The following is a 26,424-nucleotide window of genomic DNA, read 5'->3' as shown; positions in this document are numbered from 1 at the left end:
GCTGTTTGCAGTGGCGCCGAGAAAGCCTACAGGAGCCCTGGCTCCCGCGTGCAAGTCGGGATCTCCCCGCTCCCTCGGCTGGGACCCGGTGGGCGCCCACCGCCCCAACGGAGCCCCTCGGCCCGCTCTTCGGAAAGCCAGGCGAGGCACGAAGCCGCTCCGGCCCTCCGCCGCGCCACGATGGGAAAACGCGGCCCCGCAACCTCCGGACGGGACGCCCCAAGTGAGCCTGGCGGGCGTCGTTCTCGGGCGGGCGTCGTTGAAGCTTCCTGCCCCGGCCCCCGGCCGGCCCATCCCCAGAACGCGGCTCCCTTCTCAGCCACCTCCCCCCCAGTGCTTTTGCTGCCAATAGCGGGGTGGGGAGGGGGCGTGTATTGGCACGAACTTCGCTTCTCAGCGCCTAGATCCTCTTCCAGTTGGAGATCAGCCAAAAGCACCTTTTCCCTTCGAAGTGACCTGGCAGATTAAGGCTGTCCAAAAGGCGTTGACACCTGGAAGCAGAGATAAGGACCTTGGCAAAGGGTTCCCGGGAGTCCAAGGTACCTTTGAGCAGAGCCCGAAGGAGGCGCATTAAGAGGCAGCCTTTAAAATATGCCCCCCTCCGGGAAACAGAAAAGGAAATATTAAATATATAAGTATACATTCAAGAGCAAGATATAAAGGGGGGGGGCATAGTTAGGGTAGATTAGCAAGGGAAGGGGAATAAGAAATGATACTAAATTATATATTTGGGTTTGCGGAAACACCATCCCAAAGAAACATAAACTGAAATCTGAAAGAGACACCTATAACAACAGAAAAAGAAAGGGAGAGAGAATGAGAGGAAGACAGGGGAAAGAAGGAAGAGGTAAGGAGAGGAGGATGGAAGGGAGAGGAAGAGAAGGAGAGAGGGTAGGAAGGGGAAGAGGAAGAGTAGGAGTAGGGGAGAGGTAAGGGAGGAAGGAAGGGAAAGGAGAAGAGGAAGGAAGGAAGTAGAGAAGGGAGGGAGGGCGAAAAGAAAGGGAAAATAAGGTGGTGTTGCACAGGCGGAAGGGATGGTAAATAAAGCAACCCAAACTGTATATTATAACCTATTAAATGAAATAACAAATGTATAAGAATGACAAATATAAAGAAGAATAACAATTATGTGAATGTATACTTAAAATGGTATGTAAGAGAATAAAAAGTAAAAAAAAATTGGGGAAAAAACCTATGCCCCCTCTCGTTTCATTGCAAACTGCAGGTAGCCGTCGACTTATGACCAAAATTGAGCCCAAAATTTCTGTTGCTAAACAAGATGGTTAAGTTAGCTTTGCCCCATTTTGCGACCTTTCTTGACACAGTTGTTAAGTGAATTGCTGCAGTTGATGTTAGTAACCCGGTTCTTAAGTGAATCTGGCTTCCCCGACTAACTTTGCTTGTTGCCATAGAGGATCACGTGACCCCGGGACACTGCGACCGTCATAAATATGAGTCAGTGGCCAGGAGTCCAAATGGGGTCATAAGTGTGAAAAGTGGTCATAAGACACTTTTTTCAATGATGTGAATTCAAATGGTCACTAAACAAACTGTTGTAGTTCAAGGACTACCTACCTGTCTGTTCATGGCCAACACCACCATGGTGCAAAATAAAAGCACAGAGTTAAAAATGACACAAAGATTTAACAGGTGATTGTGTCCACATGTTTGTTTCATAAATATCTAAATCCCCAAATATAATCACCTTTATATAATTCCCAGATGATAATTTCCAACTTTTATTTATGACTATGAAAGTTTTTTTTCTCACAAATAGACCACATGGCATTGAGCCACATTTTCTTCAAGGAGATACACAGCCCAGCTGGATTTTCCACCTGTAAATTTTGGGATTTTGGACCAGCCAAATTTTGGACTCAATTGTCCAGAGCATTTTCTACCCATCTTTTGGTGGCTTCGCCCTCCCCCTCCCAGTAGAATGGAAAGTTGGGAACTCGAAGAGCCAAGACACCAGTGCCGCCTTCTGTGTGGCATTTGCACCCCAAGTGTTTTTTGGAAACAGAAAGAGTGCCCTCTGTCAGCTAATGAGAAAACTCTCATCTGAGAGCAAATATAACCTTCGGAGGCACTCCGATCTTCAGCAGCTGGGATGGAAAGTCTAATAATAGTAAGTGAAAAAAGTTGAGGTGGACATTTTTGATTGCTGGACATTTGTGGTCTGGACCTTGTCACATGCATTGAGAAGAGTAACTAAGATGACCAAAAGACTGGAGATTAAAACATACGAAGAATGGCTGCAGGTTTTGCGTTTAACTAGTCTAAAGAAAAGAAGAATTAGGGGTGACACGATAGGAGTATTCCAGTATTTGAGAGGTTGCCACAAAGAGGAGGAAGTTAATTTATTTTCCAAAGTACCAGAAGGCAGGAAAAGAAACAATGGATGGAAATTAATCAAAAAGAGAAGCAACCTGGAATTAAGGAGAAACTTCCTAACAGTGAGGACAATTAAGCAGTGGAACAGCTTGCCACCATAAGTTGTGGGTGCTCCATCACTGGAGGATTTTAAGAGGAGATTGGACAGTCATTGCTGGAAATGGTATAGGCCTCCAACTTGAGCAGGGGATTGGACTATAAGACCTCCAAAGTCCCTTCCAGCTCTATTCTGATTGATTGATTAGGGTGAGGGCTGTGTAGGAATTAGTGCTGGTAGTCCTCGACTTAACGACCACAACTGAGCCCTAAATTTATTTTGTTAAGTGAAACATTTAAGTAAACTTTGCCCCATCTTACGACCTTTCTTACTTCAGGTGTTAAGTGAATCGCTGCAGTTGTTAAGTTAGTAACCCAGTTGTTAAGTGAATCTGGCTTTGCTTGTCAGAAGGTCAGAAAAGGGGATCACATGATGCTGTGACACTGGAACCGTCATAAATATGAGTCAGTTGCCAAGCATCCAACTTTTGATGACATCATCATGGAGATGATGATAAGGTCATAACTGTGAAAAACGGTCATAAATCACTTTTCTCGTGTATTGTCATAACTTTGTCATCACTAAACAAACTGTTGTAAGTCGAGGACTCCCTGTACTGTGGTTGCTGGAAAATGGGAAGATGGTGATGAAATGTGTGATCAAGAACACACTGGGCAATCTTTAGCAGAAGCTGAGTTTTACGCAAGATCAATGAACTGATTAAGGACATTTGGCAGAGGAAGGGGAAACTGCTGCCAATTTGGAAACAGCACCGGAATATTTGGATCACATTGATGCTCTTTAATATCAGGTTTCTCCCAGATGGGTTTCTTGCATATCGACAGCAAAATGTCAAAATCTGAGCTGATACAGATTTCTCATATTTTGACAATGCAGGTGGGGATTTTCTAGCATTGTGACAACTGATAAAATATGGGCTCATTGTTATGACTCAGAACTGTAGTGTTGATCAGTTTTGCTGGAAAAGCAAGTCAAAATCCGAGCGCTGGCAGGAAAACCTGTGGTTACAGTTTGGGAGTGGTGGTGTAGATGGTTTTATTCTTAGGTCTCTCCTTGATCCTGGCATTGATGTCAGCCCAAACCACTACACGGTTAACATTCAAAACTTTGAAACAATGATTAAGCAGAGTTTGGAGACACTACAAGGAAATGTGCTGCAACTTGAGGCTGCAAACCTCTGCCGTGCAAGAGGGATGTGATGTTGGCTTGAAACATCTTACCCCACCTGGGGTCCAATTTCCACCATGCACGTCCATCATTTCCTAGAATTGAAGGAATACCTTCATAGGCACCTGCAGATTCAGAGGAAGAGGTGGAAAGGACTATCAGGATTTGGTTGAGATAAAATTCAGTATTATTTTGTGATTGCTTTAAGAAGTTTATCCCTCATTGGCAGAACAGAGTAGAAAATGATGCCATTATATGGAGAAGTAGATACAGGTAACAGAAGAGTTCATTTCAAATATTTTTGTTTCATTTATCATTCATATAAACTGAAGTTATGGAGATGGGGGCATTATTTTTCACCCATCCCTCATAGACTTCTCCAGAGAGCTAGGTCTTTGCATAATGTATCCAAATTACAATAATTTGAGCCTGATGATTTGCTCCTTGAATGGGAATTCATTTTGGGGGGGGGGGGGAAGTATGGACATATCACCCATGTCAAATTACCCAACTTTCAATTTCCAAACATTCAGGGTGTTCAAAAGTTGTGACATGCCTTGAGGATTATACTTTGGTTACTTTAATTTAGATGTGCTTGGTAAGTAACTGCATAAATATCATAACTTTTTAACATTTTGTTTGTTTCATTTGCATCTGGATATATTTTTCAAGGCCTTCATGGCTTCTGTACCAAGTGTTGGTTTGTAATATATATCTTGATTGCTTGCTCCGTTATTGTTGATGGTTGATCCTAAAAGGGTGAAGCTCTCCAGCAGTTCAATATCTTCGTTGTTGAAGGTGGTATTTGGACTTCAATTGTTCGTAAAGAATTAGAGTGATAGGAGGGTGCAACTACGTGCCCCATTCAAATCGGGGTGGAAAGGAGCATCCTAAGAGAGGAGGACAAACCTATGAGATCAAATTTATCAAGAGGCTGAAGGCTTCTTCTTAAGGTCTTAAACTGGCATATTTTCCATTGACTGTGAAATACTGCCTACTCCTATGCCAGTGTGGTTCCTTTAAAAAAATGGAAAAGTTTGGAATGATAAAAGCATGAAGGTGTGGTGCCATGATGAAAATAAGCTGCTTTGTATGGTTGAAAGGTTAAACCTACCTGCAGAATCTCAACTCCGGCATTTGGACTGTTTTCAAAGATCAGCCATGAGAGCAGTTATCAGAAGCACTGGCTGCTCTTCTTACTTGTTCCTATGGGATCTCCACTGATAACACTACTCAGCATGATTTTGTTCTGTGCTTGGATGTATAGATAACTATGTAGGTCTAAAGTCACAACTGAACCAGTATCTTTATGGTGGCCAAGCAAATGTCATAAAACTGGCTGTTAAGCTGTTCAAAGCCCTTTGGCAGATTAGAAACTGGTGGCAGAAGGAATTGAAAAAGTACTAAAAAAATAAATGGCTACACGTTATGGCTCTGAGATTGCACTCTGGACCTCAGGCAGAGGCTACAGGTTTAACAAGGGTGCTACATCATTCAAACGGGGAAGAACTGTAGGATAGTAGGTGTAGATGATTGCAACAGTGGTCCTGCTAGGAAAGACCTCCTATAGCCACAGATCTAGTCAGACGTGGGATGTGTACTGGAGACTTGGTGAGATCTAAAAAAGATGTTGAGAAGAAAGTGTGCAGAGAAGAGCAAGAATGATGATAAGGGATCTGGAGGTAATCCATATGAACGATTGAGATAACTAGGAGGTATATCAGTCCTAATAAAGAGAAGGGCCAGGTTGACATGATAGCAGTCTTCCAGTACTTGAGGAGCTGTCAAAGTGATGAAGGGTTCAACTTATTCTCCAAAACACCTGAGTGCAGGACAGAAAGTAACGGATGGAAACTTATCAAAGAGAGATTCTCAAACTAAGGAGAGATTTCCCGACAGAGAGAGAATTAATCAGTGGAATGACTTACCTCCAGAAGTTGTGAGTGCTCCATCACTGAAGGTTTTCAAGAAGAGACTGGACAGCCATTCCCAGAATAGTAGAGGTCTCCTGATTGAGCACAGATTGGACTAGAAGGCCTCCAAGGTCCCTTCCAACCCTATTATTCTATCATGCTCGTTATTTGGCATTAATGACACAGATACCAAAAGATACCGTTGAAACAATTTGTGGGGCTGCTGAAGGGGAGAATGTGAAGTATGGCCTTCTGTATATCCATTTTATACAGGTCTTTGACTTGCAACCATCCGTTTAGTGACCATTCAAAGTTACAATAGCACTGAAAAAAGTGACTTATGACCAGTTTTCACATTTATGACCATTGTAGCATAACATGGGGCAACAACGTGGGGCTACCCTTGAAGAGTAGCCAGAAATTACAGCTGCTGCAAAGTGGGTGGGTATGGGCAGTTCTTGGGGCCCGAAGAATGGCCCATGGAATACACTGATCCGTGAGTTCCATTGGCTGCCAATTTGCTTCTGGGTGCAATTCAAGGTGTTGGTTATCATCTTTAAAGCCCTTCGTGGTACAGGCTACTTGAAGGACCATCTCATCCTACTGGGATTGGCCGGTACCAGCAGAGGAAGCATGCTGCGGGTGCTGTCAGCCTGATTATGCCAGTTAGTGGGATCCAAGAGAAAGCCTTCTCTGCCCTCTGGAACATCTTGTCGTGCCCCCCCCCCCCCAGCAATGCAAGTCACCCCTAAACCTGCTGTCCATTTGTAAGGGTCTAAAGACCTGATTCTGGCTGTTTGGGGCCCCAATGGGGGAACATCATTGTGGAGGAGGTTGATTGATTAACAATAGACCCACCTTCCCCCCCCCCTGACCTCCCTATCTGTAATTAGATCATAGCATTTGCAGGTATTATGAATCCTAATCCAATCCAATCCAAATTTTTAGGATTGTAAACTGCCCAGAGTTATCTTGATGATAAGATGGGGGCGGGAAATAAAATTTATAAATAGCAATAGTAACAGCACTTAGACTTACATACTTCTTCATAGTGCTTTACAGCTCTCTCTAAGCAGTTTACAAAGTCAGCATATTGCTCCTAACAGTCTGTCCTCAGTTTACTGACCTTAGAAGGTGAAGGCTGAGTCAACTTTGAATGAATGAATGAATGTAGATTTTCTGCATAACAGTCTATCCCTGATCTGATCTTTCATTCCCCTTGATGCTGATCATCTTATTTTTCCTTCCACCTTTCCCAGCATCAGAGGCTTTCTGTGGAGTGGAGTCTTAACATAATGTATCTAAATTAGGATAATTTGAACCTAATCATTTGTGCCTTAAGATGTGGTTTTAAGTCATTCGTGCCTCGAATCAATTCTAGATTGATTTCTTTGATGACACATTTGTGGGGGTTTTGTTTTTGTTTTGGTTGTTCATAATATTCTCAGAAGTCTTCTCCAATATTATCAGAAGTCTTCTTGTGAACTCCAAGTTCACAAACATCATCAATCTTCTTATTCTGCTTCATGAAAATCTAATATTTGCTTTCAAAGAGAAACACGCACCATTCTGATTGTTGTAGGTACGCATATATATCACAGCATTTGAATATTTTTCCAAGGATTTCTTAGCTGCTCTACAGAATGTATGGTGTATTTCTTGACTGCTTCTTCCTTTACAGTTGAAGATTGATTCTCAAAGGCAGAAGCTATTCACCATTTTGATATCTTCGTTGCTAAGGCTGTTGTTCTTCCTGTTGTTGTCTTTAGAGTTAATTTTAGTAGCATTTTTTTCACTGTGCTCCTTGACTTTTATTATTAGCATTTATAGAACCTTTGTATTTTTGGCTATCAGGATAGTGTCATCAGGATAGTGTCATCAGCACAGGTTACCAATATCTACTGCTCCAATTTTCTTTAATATATATTTGGCATATAGTTTGAATAAATAATGAGAGATAATTTAGTCTTTTCTCACTCCATTGTCAACTTGGAGCCAATTTGTTTTCTTTCCCACTCATCTTCTCTCAGCCCCATTGATAGACCAAACTGGAAAATCAACTCTAATTTTTGATTGAGATTGGCTATAACAACAGAATCTCACAAATCTGATTGCTGTCTCCTCCTCCTCCTCCAAATTTTATCTTGCTACCTAGAACTGAAAAAATGTTTCAGCCCTCTCTGCTTATACAATCATTCTTGCATATTTCTGTCAAGGTCATCTCCCCAACTCTCTACATCTACCTTACCCAACAGTTACTACTCTTATTGAATGCCTCATGCCAATTTCTGGATGCATGACAAGATTCTTTCATAGAGAAATCCTGGACTGCTAGAGTGTGAGAAATTGGCTTCAAGTATGAGTTTTGCACATAATCGTATACACATAAAGCCAGCCAAATTTCAGGAAGAGAGCTTTTGCATATGATGGCACTTGCTAGTTTTACATAGCTTTTAGGGAACTTTAGGAGGGATTTATTGACTGCTACATCTACAGTAATAAGAACAAGGGTGAGAAACACAAATTGTCTGGGACTTGGTCCCTTCCTTTCTCTTTTTCATAGCTGTCTATCCAGATAATAATTGTTGCTCAGTTTCTGGCTGAGATGTAGGGCTTTGAAGTGGATATAGCTAGATCCCTGTGAGATTAAACATTCTGTTAAATATTCTTAAAAGTTAATTGTTATGGTCAGTTTAAGATACAGCAGGCTATAATTGTCTTCCAGCCACGGGCTATAGCATAGAGGTAGCTTGTATTTTTCAGCTTTTGAGGCCCAGAACTGGGGAAAAAATGGAAGTAGTGGGAGAAAACCTGCCAAGATGGTGCTGTACAGGGTTAAAGGGTGGAGATTTGAGACATAATGAGTCAGATGCAAGCTCTGGTGCAAAATTGCAGGAATGTGCAAAGTTTCAGCTCATTGTCTAGCATGAGCCTTTCAAAGTCCAAGAGGCCCACCTGCAGCAGAATAAAGAAACCATTGCACACAGACACAGATTTGGTATTTTAGAAAAATCATGGTCATAGTTGTAGATCCTCTGGGCATAGTTTCCTTTGCTGTGATATCCATCCCCTTCCCCATGGATTTCTTCAACTGGCCATGGCTCAAGGCCCTCCCTACCCTTTAGCCTTCCTGTTAAGAAAAGGAAATGGGGAATCTGAAGGTTGCTAATGGGTCAGCACCCATCTCTGAAATGTGGCTGGCTTCTTTCCAAAGGGAAAACTAAATTGGAGATGTTGAGATGGTAAAGGTTTCTTTTGGGATTTACTTTCTGGCCCATTAGGCCGAGTTCAGATAAGATACTACAGTAGGTGAAAACGAGATTGTCAGTCCATGTCTTGGTCTAGCCAGAGCCCAGGCCTCTGTTTTTTAGTTTTATTGCTGTTAGTTTTTATATTGGTTTATATTGTTTTATGGATTGTTTTTAAGATGGGTGGTTATATAAATGTTTTAAATGAATAAGCAAAATAAAAAAAGATCTTAATAGATTTGAACACTGGGCCCTATTCAATAAAGCGCCATTAAAGTTGCAGGAAACATAAGACTTTGCATAATTCAGCCCAGAGTCGCTAGGAGCTTAGTACTATATAAATATAATAAGCTATTATGGTTTGTCACAGTCAGCCAGATCTTCAGATTGGATTTGACACCTTTATCCATCCACTGAGTCATTCCCAAGGACCTGAGATAAACAGATCTTAATGTTTGATGGTATTAGAAGTATCGTCTCAGCATGCAGCTGTTCCAAATAAAGCTGCTTTTTGCAATTGACTGAGGGTGAATTTGTCAATGCCGATGGTTTTCAAGTAGTGTTTGTACTCCATTTGCAGTCCATTTGTTTTGGGATTGCATCAAGGCACCTATTACTTCTGATACTATCTTTGCTTTCTTTTGCCACAGTTGTTCTATTTCAATTTTTACTAAGATATGTCACAGTCAGCCAGATGCTTAAACTGGATTTGGCATTTTTGTCTGCATATAAAGTTATTTCCAATGACATGGGAAAGGCAGATGTGGATTTTTGATGGTATTACAGATATCTCTTCCATTTGCCCCATCTAACAGGCTGATCTTTACTTCTTCTGGTGTTTGGGTAGTTTCCTTTCTGTCAAGTGGAAAGACCTTGTTTTCAATTAGATGCTGTTGGACTCCATCAACTGTTGTACCAGTTAGCAATTTGAAAGTTGCTGGTAAGCAGGTAATTGACCAGTAATTGTCTGGCCCTTCCCCTTTTGTTGGATCTTTCATTATCAGATAGCATTTGCCAGATGTTAACCAATCTTCAATTTCACTTTCTTGCAGTGGGTTGTTAAACCGCTTGGCAACGAGTTGGTGCAGACCAGGCAAATGTTCCAAGCAAAAACCATGCAGTTCATCTTAAACATGTTTTCTTCCAGGAAGTCCTGCAGCTGCTGGCCCCAGTTGCTCAGCCAATAATTCTGAATCCTGTAGCCCATTTGTCACCTGTGTCTATCTAGCCTGGTCCTTGTTGACCCCGACAACAATCGTTCTGGTATGGGTTTGTGTAGTTTACATTGCATGTAGTAAACCAGTGGTCCACAGCATTTTTGGTTCTGCAGTGGCAGCAATGGCGTGGAGGGAAATGGTCTCATGAACGCGTCCACCATTTGTGCAAATGAAGCTTTGCAGGCTTGCCTGCTCTGATGAGACCCGTCCTCCATAGTTGAATCTCTGGCACAGCTCTCATCTTCCCCAGAGCATATCAGCCCGACAACTGTAATCATTGGAAAGAGGTTTAAAGAGCCTCACAGGTAGTGGAGAAATGCAAATTATTTTACTACTGGTTCTGTGGGCGTGGCTTGTTACGCGTGGCTTGTTGGGCGTGGCAGGGGAGGGATATTGCAAAATCTTCATTCTCACCCCTCTGGGGCCAGCCAGAGGTGGTATTTGCCCGTACTCAAAATTTGCGCTACCAGTTCTCCAGAACCTGCTGGATTTCACCTCTGCTCTTAGCGTTTCCAAGACTTTCGCCTGGGGTTCAGGAGGCCTTCTTCAAGAAGCTTGGGCACCCTCCTTTTTCAGTCCAAACAGCTTTGATGGACAGGTCAATGTCTCCCAAACTGCAGCTTGCTCCATTGGCTGCATGGCAAGGATTGACAGATGGCAGGTTTGTTTTGACACCATGACTAGGTGACGGATGGTTCTGGGGGGGATGGATGAATGCAGTGGTGAAATTCAATTTTTTTTTACTACCGGTTCTGTGGCCGTGGCTTGGTGGGCGTGACAGGGGAAGGATACTGCAAAATCTTCATTCCCACCCCACTCTGGGGCCACTCAGAGGTGGCATTTGCCGGTAATTCTCCGAACTACTCAAAATTTCCGCTACGGGTCCTCTGGAACCTGCTGGATTCCATCCCTGCTCAAAGGCCTGGAAAAAAAATGAAAAAAAGGGGGGGGGGATTTTCTCCAATTTCCCCTCCCCCCCAAAAAAAGCCATTTGGGAAAAAAATAAAAAAATGAAGAAAAAAAGTCCCCCCCTCCCCCAATTTTTCTGTTTTTTCCCTCAGGCCTTCCCATTTCTACAAGTTTTGAGCAGCCTAAATTAGGAGCCCGTTGGGAGCCAGCTTTTGCATGTTGCGTCAATTGGGTCCTCACGTGAAGATTTCTTCACCGTATCGTCACACGTATTACACGCGTGAACAGAGATTTGGGGACTTCCTGACTCGTGTCAGGCGGGGGGGGGGGTGTCATGTAGAGGCATCCGAGGCGGGGCGGGGGAGGAATCCCACTGGAGCACAAAGGACGCCCCCGCCCCCATCCCGCTCAGCCCTCCCGCCTAATTCTCCCACTGGTGGCTAGGAAGGCTCATTCCTGGGCAGCTGATCTGCGATTGGGCCGGGCTCCTGTCAGTCGCAGGGGGGCAGGGAGATTGCGTCAGCCTTGAGGTAATCCGCCTCGCGATTGGCTGGCGGACATTTCGCAACCTCTGGCTCCCGCCTCTCCGGAGAAAGGACGGCGGCGGCGAGCCGAGTCGGGACTGGTGAGGCCCGCGCCTTCCTCCCGGGCCAGGTGAGTGGCTCGCTTCATCCTCTCCGCCGGGAAAGCCTTCTGTGGGCGTCCGCCCGAAGGGGCCTTGGGTGGGGTGGGGGTGAAGTCTTCGGCCTACCCGTCCGTTCCCCGCGCGAGAGAAGCCGGCCTAGGGCGCTGTGGCCAGCTCCCCCTCGGAACCCATTGCCGCCGGACTCCGGCTACCTTCAGCCCTCGCGATCCACCTCCCCTCAGCCGCCCGTCGCGGTCTCCCCGCGTGCTCCCCTCCCCCCTCTGCGAGCGGCGGGGCTGTTCCCACAGCTGTCCTCCCCGCCCCCCTTCCCTTGGCCGGAGGGGTCCCGGCAGGTAGGAAGAGGAAGTGCGCATGCGCGTGCGCCTGGCTGGATGATGCAACTTCGCAGCAACCCGCGGCCCGGCCCTGCCGGGGTGAAGTCATGCTTGGGCAGGCGAGGAAAGTCGCGGCTGGCTGGAGGGGAGGAGGTTGGGATCCCTTCTCCGGAGGGGCGGGGGTGTCTTCTCCCTCTGCATCAAGCGGAGCCGGGGTGGACTCGACCCCCCCCCCCCTTTCGGTTGCTCCGGGATAAGCCTGTGCTGGGATTGTTGGAGGTTTGGAGTGCGGCGTTTTTATTCGTTCTGATTGCTTGGAAAGGGAAATAGTTAAGGAAACGGTCATTAACCATACAGGGTTTCCTTGCCTAAGCAGGGGACCTCCAAGGTCCCTTCCAACTCTTCTATTCCATTCCCATTCTTTTTATTATTATTCCCATTCCTATTATTCCTATCCTTATCCTATCCCTGGCTGCTTCCATCAAAGAAAACAGAAGAGCTTTCGGGATGCACACTTGCACTGTTTACATACCATTTGCAGAGTTTGTAAGAGGTGCATCATTTCATAAATAAACAGGAATGATAACTCGTTTTTAGAGGTGTTCAAGAATAGATTGGACAAGCATTTGTCCGGGATGCAATAAAGACTTGGGCAAGGGGTAGTTGGATTAAAAGACTTCCAAGATCCCTTCCAGCCAAATCAAATTTTGGGAGTCATAGAATAATTAAACCATAGTATAAAAGAAGTAATAAAATGGGACTGTTCAAAAGTTTAGGTACTGTAGGATGTTGGATTGATAATCCAGGTGCACACAGGTTGAGATGTCAGTGAAGGGTGGGTATCTATACCTGTGCCTTGTTTGTAATTGGTGTTTGTATAGTCACTGAGTTTCTTAGCTGTTTGATAAACCCTTGTGCATTTCACCCAGGGCTACACTGACTGCTGGTTACTCAAGCATAGTGAAAGCAAAAGAATTGTCAAAGGATCTGGAAGCAAAAGTACTTCAACTTTATAACTTGGGGAAAAGGATATAAAAATATATCCAAATATTTGAAAATGCCAATAAGTACTGTTCAAACGCTGATCAGAAAGTGTAAAAGTAGAATTGTATTAATATCAAACCCTGGTCAGGTAGACCTAGAAGGATGTCAGACACAATTGCCAGGAAAATTTGTTGGGATACAAAGAAAAATCAAGCAAGTTTTACTGAAATACTTCTCTGAAGCAAAGTAGTGTAACAGTTTCAGCAGGACAACAAGGAGATGTTTGAACATATTGAGAACATCTAAAGAAGCTTCAAAACTTTAGGAACAAAATCATTTGGAGCGATTAGATCAAAATTAGTATTTTATGGTCATAACCATAAACACCATATTTGGAGAGTAACTAGAACTATGAAGCATGCAGGTGGAGCTCTGTTGTTTTGTGTGTGTGTGTGTGAGCTGTAGCGTCACAGGGAAATAAATCAACATTGATGGCAACATACATCCAGCATATTAGCATAAAGTTCTGGAGGAAAATTTGCATTCATCAGCCTGGGAGCTGTACCTGGAGAGAACTTGGACTTTCCAGCATGATCAAAAGCATTAGGCCAAGTTGATCTTTGGGTGGCTATAATAGAACAAAGTGGAAATTTCAGAGTGGCCGTCACAATCTCCTGACTTCAGCACCATTAAGCCAATTTGGGAGATCTTAAACATGCAGGCCATGCTGGACAGCCAAAGAGTACTTAGGACATGAAGGCTTTTTGACAAGAAGTAAGGAAGTTTTACTATGTGAGGGGGGGAAAAGGCTTTAGTCACAATTGTCATGAAAAACTCCAAGCCATTATTGATGCTAGAAGGGGCAATGCATAATATTAAGAGCTAAGCATGGAAACCTTTAAACAGGACTGTTTTATTTCCTTTATTGCGATGGTTTGTTTAGTGAGTGTGCCTTTGTGAGATGCCTCATAAGTTAAATTACATTAAAATGTGATTTATCTGATTGCTCACGTTCAAGGGATATGTATTTTTAGGAGCATAACTATATAGAAGACTATTGGTTCTAAAGAATTTCGGTGCTTGCATTAGAAATATCAGCAATGAAAATATTCAGAGTGAAGACACATTGGAATTTAAGCTGTTTCACATGTATTGTAATTCCTCAGTTTGAGCTGAGGAATCTGAGCCAAACAGATTGTTTCCAAAAACAGTAGCATGTGTTCCAAGATACAGTTTCCATCTGGGATACGGTAACTTGGATTTTGATGCTAAAAAGGTTAGCCTTAATGCCCCTTCCAACCGAAGCATTTTCTCTTGGCGCTCTTAAAGTAACTCAGGATAGCTACAATATTATGGTTTGTAAAACGAAATTATTGCAAGCTCAGAAGGTAAGCAAGGTCATGCCTGCCCATTTTTGAATGGGAGGCCATGGGAAATCCCAAGGTGGTAGACTAGATGGAGAAGTCAACATCCCAGAAGGAAGGCAGTGATGATAAACCACTTCTGTGCTGTTGCCAAGGAAATAAGCTCATGAAGTCCCAGGAGTTGAGTTCAATTTGGAAACTTGCTTTAAATGTTTTAATAGATTCTCAAAAAAATTCTAATTATCCCTTTAGATCTTAAGTTCTAAACAATACTTTCAAAAACTGCTGTGGAAAACTGATGCAATAATTTAACCTATTTCCCATGATATGGTATTACCTATTTTTCATTGTGTATCATTTTAAAATTAGTAATTTAAAAAAACCTAGGGGAAAGGTATTGGTGTCATTGATTATAATGAAGTTGTTGCCTTGTATATTCTCAGGGGTCAGACTATTCTCCTGGTAGTGGTCCTCAGCTGGAAATGTGTGCAGACACAATAGTTGCCTCTTTACTATAATAAGGACTTTGCGTTGTAAGGCAAAGATGGTAACGTAACCCCATGGTTCCTTATAATTTCCTCAGATGGTGCTGATGAAATTTAGTAGCAAATCATAAAGATAAGATTTCCCACCTGTTTTCAGTGAGCGACAGAAAGATGAAGGTATGTAAGTTGCTTGATAAGCTTCAAACGAAGTAACAAAAGACACAGATAACAACATTGCATCATTTTAAACATTTTAACAAGTTTTTAACAGCTGAAAGAGAGCTAATCTTATGTAGAATAAGGCTTTTTGGGCCTGACATAATATGTTTGGGCATTCAAGTGTTTTTGTGTTGTGCATTGTTTCTTACAACTGGAAACAACGCAGGTAGCTTTTATCACTCCTTGTTTTGTGTTTGGTAGTAGGTGTAAGAAGATGGCTATTGCCATATGGACTTAGGCTATGACCAAATTTGCATACCTTCTCCATTAAAAGCATTTAGAGGAGTGTTTTATTTTCTATTGTTAGTACAGAAAAGCAATCTACCAAGCTGATTACTAAAATGCATAGCTTTAGGGAAAAAACTCTGAATAAAACCTTCAGGTAAAGAGATGCATGCCTAGCTATACAAACCTGTAAAAGTTGTATGAAGTATTTATAGAAATGGACTTTTTAAACATGTTGTATTGAATATTTAAAATATTGAATATTTTAGAGAAAACTAAGAATAAAGAGGTTACTGGACGGTAAGCTATGAGTACCACAGAAAGTTTACTTAGACTTTCTTAAGATTTAGGTTGGAAGTTTATATACGTTACTTACTGTGTTTTAAAATATATTACAAGTAGTTGTATATGAAAAGTCATGATCAAGGCAACAGGTATATTAAGATATCGAGTGTACAAAATTGCTTACTATTAGACTGATATAAAGATAAAACAAATTAGTGGAGTGAAAAGAAGCTGTGTCTGCATTCTGTCAAAGGTTTACAGGAGGGTAGGGTGACAAAGCACTTTATTTCAGCATGATAACCATTCTATATATAATTTGCACGAGATTAAATTTAGCTCTTCTGAAAAAAGGATCATAAACACTGAGGAAGAGGAATTTCTGTTTCCTGAACTTGTGCCTTTATGCTTGTGGAATAAAAGGTGCCTTCCAGGTTTTAGGGACTCTACCCAGTTAGGTTTCACTTGCTTTTTAATTTAGTGTCTCTCTTATTGGCTTTGCCAACTTAACAAAACTAATGCAATGTTTCTCAAACAGATTTGGGGCAGAGCACTATATGTAAGGTACCCTAAATTGCTTCTGGCTTGTAGGATTTACTTTTTGAAACTGCCAAATTGCCCCTAGAATGACATGTTTCAGTGAGAAGAATGGAATGTTCTGAAATTGGGGAGTTACTCATAGCCCTCCAAATTATACAGCTAATTAGATGTAGGCTAGATGGCCTGATTATTTAGTGCAGGAGTGTCAACTCAATTTCATTGAGGGGCATCAGGGTTGTGTTTGACCTTGGGGGGCCAGGAGTGGATGTGGTCAGGGTGGGCGTAACCAGCTTGATGTCACTCATCGAAGCTTTGTTTTCAGCTGCGATGGCCTCCTGCAGCCCTCTGCCAACGAAAACTGGATGCAGGAGGGCTGTAAGTGGCCTCCTGAGCGCTGGCTTTCTGGCAGAGGTGTTGAGGAGGTTAGCGTGCCAAAATGCACCTCGGGAAGGCCACATAGAGGCACCGTGGGCCAGTCCTTTGCTGTTTCCAGGGCAGCCCCATGGGCCACATCTAAGCACCTCGCGGCCCGGATGCGGCCTGTGGGCCTTGAGTTTGACACCCCTGATTTAGTGGATACAATGGTTCAGCTTGCTTTGATCATGATTAGAAGCAAAGCACATATGTGCTTTTAATAAAGGAACTGTGGGTCTTTTTCAGAATACTTGATGAATATGAAAAAAAGGGCTCTTTAGTGGTTCTGTGTTTTCCACAAGCAATGTACTTTTTGTACCTGGACTACTTCAGTAGTATCCTACAAACGTTTCCTCAAGTTAAATTTTCCATCCAGGCATAGCTTGGTTAATTATTTGCAGACCTTAAAATCACATCCAGCCTTCCCTAACCTGGTCCCACTAAATGTGTTCTGACTAGAACTTGGGAAGTGACATTACAGCATATCTGAAAGCAGAGATATGTGTGATGAGAGAAGTTTTTTCCCTCTGCCTCTTTCTTTAAAATGCCATAGTCTCTTTAAATCTGCATTTTGGTCTTGCAAGATGGATAAACCTAAAACAGCTTTTTTATAACATTGCCTTAAAGAATGCTTTATCTTTCATGTTCTTCCTACTGGTTCTGTTGGCTATGTTATGCCATCTTCAGAAATAAATTCATGAATGTGTGTCAGGCATGCACAACTATACCCACATGTGTAGAGTTCAAACTAGCTACTCTTCTGTTCTTTGTCTATTTCACATGCATCTATGACTATTTCACAAGAATTTACAGGCCTTTGAGAAGCCACAGCCCCCTTTTTGGTATGATAGAAAAATGTGGGATAGACAGCATCACCACCAGATGGATTTGTAAATGGTTGACTAGCTTCACTCAATTTGGAGTTCTCAATGGAGCCACAACTAAATGGAGGAAAGCATCCAACCTAGAAGTAATGAGAAGTTTTCTGACAGTAAGAATAATCAGTAGAATAGCTTGCCTCCAGAAGTGGCAGTACTCCGTCACTGGAGGTTTTCAAGAAGAGATTGGATAACCATTTGCCCAAAGTGTATAGGGCAGGGGTCCCTGACCTCCAGTCCGCTGCCCAGTAGCCAGTGGCACAAGGAGTGGGTGCATAGTTCCATTTGAGCACACAAAACCATCCCCTTCTTCCTCGCCGTGTTCACCCATTGGCGCATCTGTGGTCCATGGAGCCAGAATGTTTGGGGATCGCTGCTCAATGACAAAGAAAATATGTACTTCAAAAATACCAGCAAAATACTGGTAATTTGAAATTCACCAAGTACAACCTTGTTTGCACATTTTTGTCTCCAGGTATCTACAATAAAGTTAGCCTGCTTCCCACAATTGCATAAAGTCTCATAGCTCAATTCCTGATCAGTTTTGGTATCAAAATGATCAAAGCTCAATATCAATAACTTTGAGACTGGCTAATAAGGCCAATGTCAGAGATTGAGAAAAGTATAACTTGACCAAATTGCTTTTTGTTTTGGTATATTTACTAAAAAAACAAGTGGCTAGAGCAGGGGTGTCAAACTCAATTCTGTTGTGGGCCATGTCGGGATTTTGTTTGCCCTTGGGGGAGGATGTGTGTGGCCTGGTCATTGCGGTCGATTGGATGGGCATGGCCAGGGTGGCGGGCTGGCCCCTCGCCATATCCAGGATGGCACTCTGTGACCTATCGCAGGCAGGTTCCAGCCTGTGAACTGCGTGTTTGACAGCCGTGGACTAGCGTCTGTAATTTTGAACCCAGTGTGGTGGAATGTATAACAGATTCTGCTAGCTGCAAATTTGTAGAAACTACAACAATTTCCGTGACCCGTCAAAAGGGCAAACGACAAAACCGCGCCCAACTAATCCGCGTCGCTGACGTCATCAACAGGGCGACAACAGCCAGCGCGGAGAAAGAAGGGCGCTTTAAATAGCGTGTTGAAAGAAAGCCGATTCAATTTAAGGTAAGGGTTAGCTTTAGGGTTAGGTTTAGGGTTAGGGTTAGGTTTAGGGTTAGGTTAAGGGTTAGGTTTAGGGTTAGGTTTAGGGTTAGGTTTAGGATTAGGTTTAGGGGGTTAGGTTTAGGGGTTAGGTTTAGGGTTTACAGCGTGCTTCTGTCTCCGCGCTGTTGTCGCCCTGTTGATGATGTCAGCGACATGGTTTAGTCAGGCACAGTTTTGTCATTCGCCCTTTTGTCGGTGAACCACAATTTCAAGTGCAGGAATCTAATCTGACCTGAAATATCAAGCAGTATCAATGTGCTTAAGGGCTCATATTATAGAGAGTTAACCAACAGATGTGTTGGGGGAGGGGCAAGCATGTGCTACAGGGAGGCACCAAGGGGTGGAGATCAGGTGGGAGCAGCCAAGCCTCATGTAGGCTTAGGAAGTGCAGCTGTTGAAACAGAAATGGGTGCAACCTGCACTTCATGCCAACTTTCCCACTGACTTTGCTTGTGAATAGGCAGCAGAGAAGACAGAAGATCAGCAATGGCAATGTCGCCATGTTTTCTGCAATGTCAGAATCACCAGCTGGGCACCCTGACCACAGTTATAAGACCTAAGGGTGCTGCAATGAAGAAAACCCCAAGGACCCTCTAAATCCCTCTATCTTGGTGCTGCTGCAACTTTGAACCGACCCTGACTATAACTCAAGGACTTACCTGTACAGTTAAAGTTGCAGTGGAAACATTCTGCCCATATTTGGGCAACACTTGAGCGATAGCCAAAGGAATACAAGCTTTTATGTCTCTTGTCCTTTAAAACAGTGGTCCCCAACCTTTCTGGCTCCGCGGATTGAAAGCCGGAGCAGGGGGGATGGTTGCTTACACAAATGAAGCTTCACACGCTCACTCACTGCTTGGGTGGCTCGGTTCTGACCCATTAGACAAGGGGTTGGAGACTCCTGTCCTAACAGCTTTAATGTCTTCATTTTCCTTTCTAGTCACTAGATCACCTCCTTAATTAGCAGTTATTAGTAGTTGGATTAAATGGAGATTGCAGTCCTTTCAGTTAGGATCCAGGCTTGAAACTATAGCAGTATTGGTTGCCCTTTTGTGTGATCTCGGGGGCCGGGGAGGGGGGAGTGCATCCTGGCAGCCATTGATGTGATCAACCATAGTCTACTTCTGGATAGGCTCTGTGCCTTGGGAGTAAGTGGGACAGTATTATGCTGGTTTTCTCCCTGTGCAGCTGATTCCAGACAGGAATGAGAACTGCCGGATTCGGCCCCTACTATGTGGGGTTCTGCAGGGTTTGCTATGCTATCCAAGTCCTGTTTGAAGGATGATCTTATAAGAAGGGGTTGGGTGAGGTCGTCTATCCCTGTAGGGGAAGGTATAATGCTGATGATACCCAATTGTGTATCTTTGTTCCAAATAAACTAAGCAGTGGTGCTGATGTCTGGAGGCTGTGGATGGGGGCACAACCTGCTTCTGCAGAATCCTGGCAATATTTAGTTGTTTTGGGTTTTGTAAGCCTTCCAGATTTTGGAGTTTATCATCTTTGGTGCTGGATGGGCCTGCATTGTCCCAAACAGACCATGTGCTCAATTTGGGTCTCCTTCTAGATTCAGTACTCCAGAACTGCCCCTTTATACCCTTGCTTCATGAGCTGCATTAGTTGCCAGTTTCCTTCCAAATTCAATTCAAGGCACCGTTTTTCACCTTTAAACTCCTACCTAGTACATGGCATGGCGCCGAATTACTTGAAGGACCACCTCTCCCCAGTTTCATCTGCCTATCCCATCTGGTCAGGTGGGGTACATGTCTGCTAGCATCGTCCCCCCCCCCCAACCTTTCCAGGTGAGATGGGCCCTGACTATTGATTTTCTGTAAGTTTCTTAAAACTTAGTCCTGTCAGCAGACTTGGGGACCCCATGAAATAGGGAGCCAGCAAAACCATTATATTACATACAAAGTGGCCTTGTTTGTATTTGTTTCTATATTGGTTTTTAAGGCTTTGTTTAAGCTGTGAATGCTATTCGGTATCAGCAATGGGTATATAAGCTAAATAAACAAATAAACCACTGGAATACTGATTGTTCCTTGCTAAAAAAAAAGTATGTCTAAGCATAGGGGTGTGTGTGTGTTTCATTCTACCCCGCCCCAAGTCCTTAAACATTGCGTCATATTCTGTGTTTTAGAGGAATTAATTCTTAGACACTTGACGTTTAGATGGCTCTTGCCTGAACAGCATCTCTTATCTCTTAGTGAAATAGGACTGGAGCCATTTTGGATGCATGTTGAACTGAGGCCACTTGGAAAGAGGGGGGTGGGCAAAATTCTTTATATTCATATTTTAGAAGGCCAAATAGCCTTGTTCTTGCTCTCCTCCTCCATCCCCCCCCCCCCCGCACTCATTCCTCCATTACATTCCAGCTGGAAAGAATTTGTTGAAGATCTTTAAAATAGAGCAGAAGTTAGACAGCACCGTTGCCAAGAGAAGGTTGGGAAATTGGAAACTACACAGTCATCAACTGGGGATCCCTTTGTGATGGCTGAAAGCATCCCGGCATGTTGCTGAGAGGTTGCTTAAGAGGGGAGCAGTAATGAGATCAAGCGGCTAACATGACCGGCTGTAATTAGAGCATTTACATTTAAGAGTTCATTTCCTGGAGATAAAGTTTCAGTTTTCAATAGGAAAATCATTTTCACTGTACAACTGTATAGCTGTCAAAATATAATGCCATTAAAATAATTTAAGCAAACTAAGATGGAATGCAGGAAAAATGCTTTAGGTATGATTTTTGAACATGCTTGCATATGGAGGCCAAAATATGTGCATTTATAGAAGAATATCAAGCTCCATACTGATTTTTTCACTTTAGAAAGGTAAATTAAAACCTTATTGTGAGTGAAGATGAGCCTCTTAATCTCTGTTGCTAATTACCCAGCTTATGGGGTTCAATAATAGGTGGTTAACAGATCTTAACATTTTTGAAGTTTGTTCATTTGGGGGGAGGGATACATTCTTTCTCAGTTTGAGCAATAATGTAATAAAAATATTGGGACTTTTGACTGAATAATATTTTAAAAATAAATTCCAAAAGGCATAGATATGGGCAATAGATGAGATCTAAGAACAGCACTGATTCCACTTGCACCCTATTTTGTAAGAAGGAAGAATCTGATTGGATCATATTAAAAGCGTGCATAATATTTTTTTTATGATGTGGGAAATAGACATTGAATGTAATCTTGACCTGGATGGTCTGAGATGCTCCATCTCTACAGAGGATCTAAAGGCCTATTTCTAACTCACATTATAATTCTTAAATCCAAAAATTTAATTATATCCATTTTTTGTATAATGATTAGAAACTGTGTAAGTAGTTTCTATGAAGAACAGAGAAAATTGGAATAATGCTTAAACAAAAGAAAATGCTCAAGAGTGAAAACTTGTTTGAATTGCCATAATTTTGCTACCCATTAGAAGCAACAGACCATCCCCAATAATTTGCCTCAATAATAGTAGAGAGATTAAAAAAAAATTGAACGAAGTTATACATTCAGACCAGAATGGATTCTTACCAAAGACAAATTAAAAACAATATGAGAATCATCCTGAATATGCTGGAGTACTATGAAGCACACCCTGAAAAACAAATGGTGTTGATCTTTTTAGATGCCCAGAAAGCATTTGATAATGTAAATTGGCAATTTATGACATTACAACTAAAAATATGGACTTTGGTGAAAGATTTACTAATATGGTCAGGGCAATATGACAAAAGTGATTGTAAATGGGGACATGACAGAGAATTTCAATATAAAAGGCACAAGACAAGGATGTCCACTGTCCCCTCTACTATTTATATTGACATTGGAAGTATTTAACAGAAGCAACAGAGCATCAAAATGTTCATCGGGCATTTCATTTCGCTGTGCTGCCTTCTAATCCTCCTGCAGCGACTTTTAACTTAAAACCATTGAAGCCTTAGCCTTGATTTATCTTGTGCCCACCCACAGACCCACTTAGGATGGTAGCCTAGCATGAGTGGTAATAATTTTGCATTGGAATGGATGGTGGTATTCATCTTATGCTGGCATGCAACCAACGATTGTGTCACAGTTTAAGCTAATGCTGGTTTCAGTAATACCGCATGTATAATAATACAATGAATTAATGCTAGGCCCTTATTGGGCAAAATGTTCATCTTATATCTGGCGGCATGTAATTTGAGATACGGTTGGTACAACTGTAAATGAATTACAATCCAAATGTGGTACGGTACGTAATGTAAATCAGGGATGTGGTGGTTTAGTGGCTAAGGCGCTGAGCTTGTTGATCAGAAGGTCGGCAGTTTGGTGGTTTGAATCCCTAGTGCCACGTAACGGAGTGAGCTCCCCTTACTTGTCCCCACTCCTGCCAACCTAGCAGTTCAAAAGCGTGTAAAAATGCAAGTAGAAAAATAGGGACCATTTTGGTGGGAAGGTAATAGCACTCTGTGCGCCTTTGCCGTTGAGTCATGCCAGCCACATGACCATGGAGACATCTTTGGACAGCACTGGCTCTTCGGCTTTGAAACGGAGATGAGCATCGCCCCCTAGAGTAGGAAACGACTAGCACATATGTGCGAGGGGAACCTTTATGTAATGTAAAAGATATACTTGCAGCAAGCAACACCTATGACTTTTGTCAGGGCAGGCATCCACTGTAGATGTTGATGGAAAACCATATCGAGGGGATGTCGCATTATACATTTTGATAGAAAAACAAACAAATCTATATTTTTCTTTCTAGATTCCGCGTGACAGCCTGTGGAAGGCCGCTCCAGAAATACCTTGAAATTATAGAATATATCTTTTCTTATAACTCACACTGGGTCTACAGGAGAGCTTGTCCAAATGAGCAAGACATCACAACAGAACACAGTTGCAGAAACCAATGGAGTAAGTGTCATCTATACCCAAGCGCACACCAGTGGGTTGCAGCAAGTTCCTCAGCTGGTGCCCGTTAGTCCTGGAGGTGGGGGCAAAGCTACACCCCCCAGCAAGCAGAGCAAAAAGAATTCCCTTGTCGATAGAAACAGTGATGAATACCGGCAGCGCAGGGAGCGTAATAACATGGCGGTGAAAAAGAGCCGCTTGAAAAGTAAGCAGAAAGCTCAGGACACTCTCCAGAGGGTAAACCAACTGAAAGAAGAAAATGAACGCTTGGAGGCCAAAATCAAGCTCCTTACGAAGGAGCTGAGTGTACTGAAAGATTTGTTTCTTGAGCATGCCCACAACTTCACAGACAGTGCGCAGCCGCTGGGCACAGAAACTTCTGCAGCACATTCAGATGGAGCCGGACAATAGATAAACTGGGTGGGCTTCCCTTGACCAGGTGGAGAATAGAATGGAGACGAATCTGCTCTAAACTTTATATCATCTCTCGTTTTTGACATCATTTTTCAGTAGACTTATCCCTCTGTTTGATGCCAGAAATTGAACATTTATGTTAAGTATTTGTTTTAAATTAAGTGTTAATGTATTTTCTTGTCGAGTTTTTTGATAAATGAAAGGAATAGGGAAACTTCCTCAAATTATTGTCACTACAATTAGGACTGAATCATTTATTAAATTATTTTAATCTTTTCTTGGCATGATGATTGGGCAATACTTTTTTCAAAATATAAATTGTTTTTAAGGTAAGAATTTACAGACATTCTCAGTCTCCAGTTTATCTTGCCCAGGAAGAGGTGCCTCTTTCAAAATGATTTCTGCAAGGCAAGTGTGCATCAAAGAAAGTGTGAACAAACCTTAGATAATGTGCAAATTTAGATACTTCACCAAATTATCTTTATGAAATTGTTGAAAGCCTTAAATTAGTTGTTCGGTTGACAGCTTTTTTTCAGCAGGGTAACAAATATCCATATACTGATAATCAGCTGAAGAGTTGATTAAATAAGCTTTAAAATTTTCCTTTTCCACTTATTTTGGTAGTGCATGGCTTATTTTGTAATATAGGTTGGGATTTTCAAATATATAGTCCAAATATTTGCTGTGTACAATCCCTGTAGTTGAGGTTTGCTCAGTAGCGGTGCCTAATAAATTGTTTAGTTGAGGGAAAGGCAGGACAGCTGGCTAACACACAAGGATTGTGATCTTCTCCAAGCCCTACCTTATCTGTGATCTGAAAACCAGTCTGCTCTAGGTGGGAGCATCTTACACCTTGATCCCTGTGGCCAAATTGGGCAACATAGTGACTATCCACAAATATCTGCAGTGTGTGCACAGGAATTTTGTTCCTTTTGGGGGGAGGGGGGAGGCAGGGTTTTCCCAGCAAGCCCTAAACGAGTTGCCTGGAGCAGGGGTCTCCAACCTTGTCAACTTTAAGACTTGTGAACTTCAACGCCAGGGAGTCTTAAAGGTTGCCAAGACGAGTCCATCTCGGAACAAGCATTGGGGTCTGCATACAAGTTCAAGGCTGCCACTTCACTGTCGGATGGATTCATGCAGCTTTAAGCTATCGTTTGTTGAACATGTTAACTTTAACTTTTAATAAATTTATATGCCGCCCAATCCCGTAGGACTTACTGAGGCAGAGTATCCAACAAAGGCATAAATAACACTAACTCAATGGCTTTGTGTTGGGGTGTATTTGTGGCTTGTTCCGAGATGAGTTCTGTTTCAGGGTCACATTTTCAAGGTTTGCATTGGTTTGGGGACAGATAACCTTGAAAATAATTGAGAGCTAGTTTGGTTTAGTGATGAAGGCTCCAGGCTCAGGAGAGAGAATTCCAGTCCTGCCTTTGACCTGAAAGGCAGCTGGGTGACTTTGGGCCAGTCACTCTCATTCAGTCCTGGCATTGAAATCCAGCTCACTTAACAGGGTTGTTACTACGAGGAAAAGAGGAGGAGGAAGGACTATTAGGTATCTTCGCTGCTTTATAAAAAAAACAATAAAGGCAGGATGAAAAAAACAGGTAATTATGAGATACCTAGAGGAGTTCTTGTTGGTAAGATGAGTGGCATAAATTTAATAAATGAATGAATAAATAAAGGCCACTATAGAAGAGTCATATCATGCCCTTCTCCCATCTTCAGCAAGATCTTAATTTTGTAACTGTCCACAGCAGAACTGCTTTGCTTTTGAGGCTCAAATAAGAGGAAGATTCCTGACCGGAGGGAATTCCTTGTTTGAGAAGGAGGGGAAAAAATCAAGACCTCACTATTGCCCAGGTTCAAATTTAATTCCACAGTGAACCAAAAACACATGATCCTTTTTCCAAAGGAGTCCATAAAATCACCTCTTTTGCTTTGTGGCAATCCTATGGCCACAGACATGAGGCTTTTTGCTGCTTCAAATGCTGGTGGTATACATTTTTTTTATTTGAGTAGAAGAAAACATATTTAACAGAGCAGGGAAGTTCACAAAGCATTAATTTATTTTCTTTCACAATCTCTTCATAGTATGTTTGCATATGACTGGACTAGTGAAAATGACTTTTATACCTCCCTTTTTCGAAGTTACTGTGTTTGTACATGTATTTAGAAAAACTCGATTGTGGTAGAAAATATTAATAAAAAGCCTTACAACAACATGCTGACCTATATTTCTGTAAAGCTGTAGTAATTTGTATTTGAAGCCTAATTGTTTCTAACAAGCTGTAGTTCCAATAATACTGAATTTGGAGAGGCTAGGAAGAGGAATGGAGGCTGGGCTGAGAAGATGACCCTGGAGAGGTATAAAAATATACCTGAGTACACTATGCAAGAATCATTGCACATAGTTTAAAAATCTTACAGAATCCCCTCTCATCCAATAAATGTCATGTTTTATATATAAAGTTTCTTACTATATAAATCATGCATTTGTAGACCAAATATGACATTCAAAAATGTAAAATAGATTACTTTCCAATCCGTATCTGTAATTTCCTTAAAAGCCAGTCATACCAAGTTTTCAAATTATCTTTTTTAAAGTGCTTGCAACATACTGTACTTTTGTTTTACTTGGATTTTACATTTTACTTGAAGCTTCTATTGGGGTGGAATATCTATTTCTTTCATGCCAGGAGAAAAATTCAT

General features: G+C 42.3%; 1 protein-coding gene across 2 annotated transcripts; it reads left to right on the top strand.

Moving 5' to 3' along the window:
* Positions 1–142: 142 nt before the first annotated feature.
* Positions 143–25,937, top strand: CEBPG (CCAAT enhancer binding protein gamma). 2 transcript variants are annotated; one of them, XM_032230438.1, is made up of 2 exons: positions 143–223; positions 23,153–25,937. In XM_032230438.1, the coding sequence occupies exon 2, from the start codon at positions 23,257–23,259 to the stop codon at positions 23,707–23,709; it is 453 nt and encodes a 150-aa protein (XP_032086329.1). In that variant the 5' UTR covers positions 143–223; positions 23,153–23,256; the 3' UTR covers positions 23,710–25,937. The 2 variants fall into 2 exon arrangements, with proteins under 2 accessions (XP_032086329.1, XP_032086327.1); XM_032230436.1 differs by lacking the exon at positions 143–223 and adding an exon at positions 11,453–11,560.
* The last annotated feature ends 487 nt before the right edge of the window (positions 25,938–26,424 follow it).

Source organism: Thamnophis elegans, chromosome 14 (genome assembly GCF_009769535.1).
Source record: "Thamnophis elegans isolate rThaEle1 chromosome 14, rThaEle1.pri, whole genome shotgun sequence".
Lineage (NCBI taxonomy): Eukaryota > Metazoa > Chordata > Lepidosauria > Squamata > Colubridae > Thamnophis > Thamnophis elegans.
The sequence above is the reverse complement of the archived record's forward strand: the minus strand, read 5'-3'. Positions and strand labels throughout refer to the sequence as shown.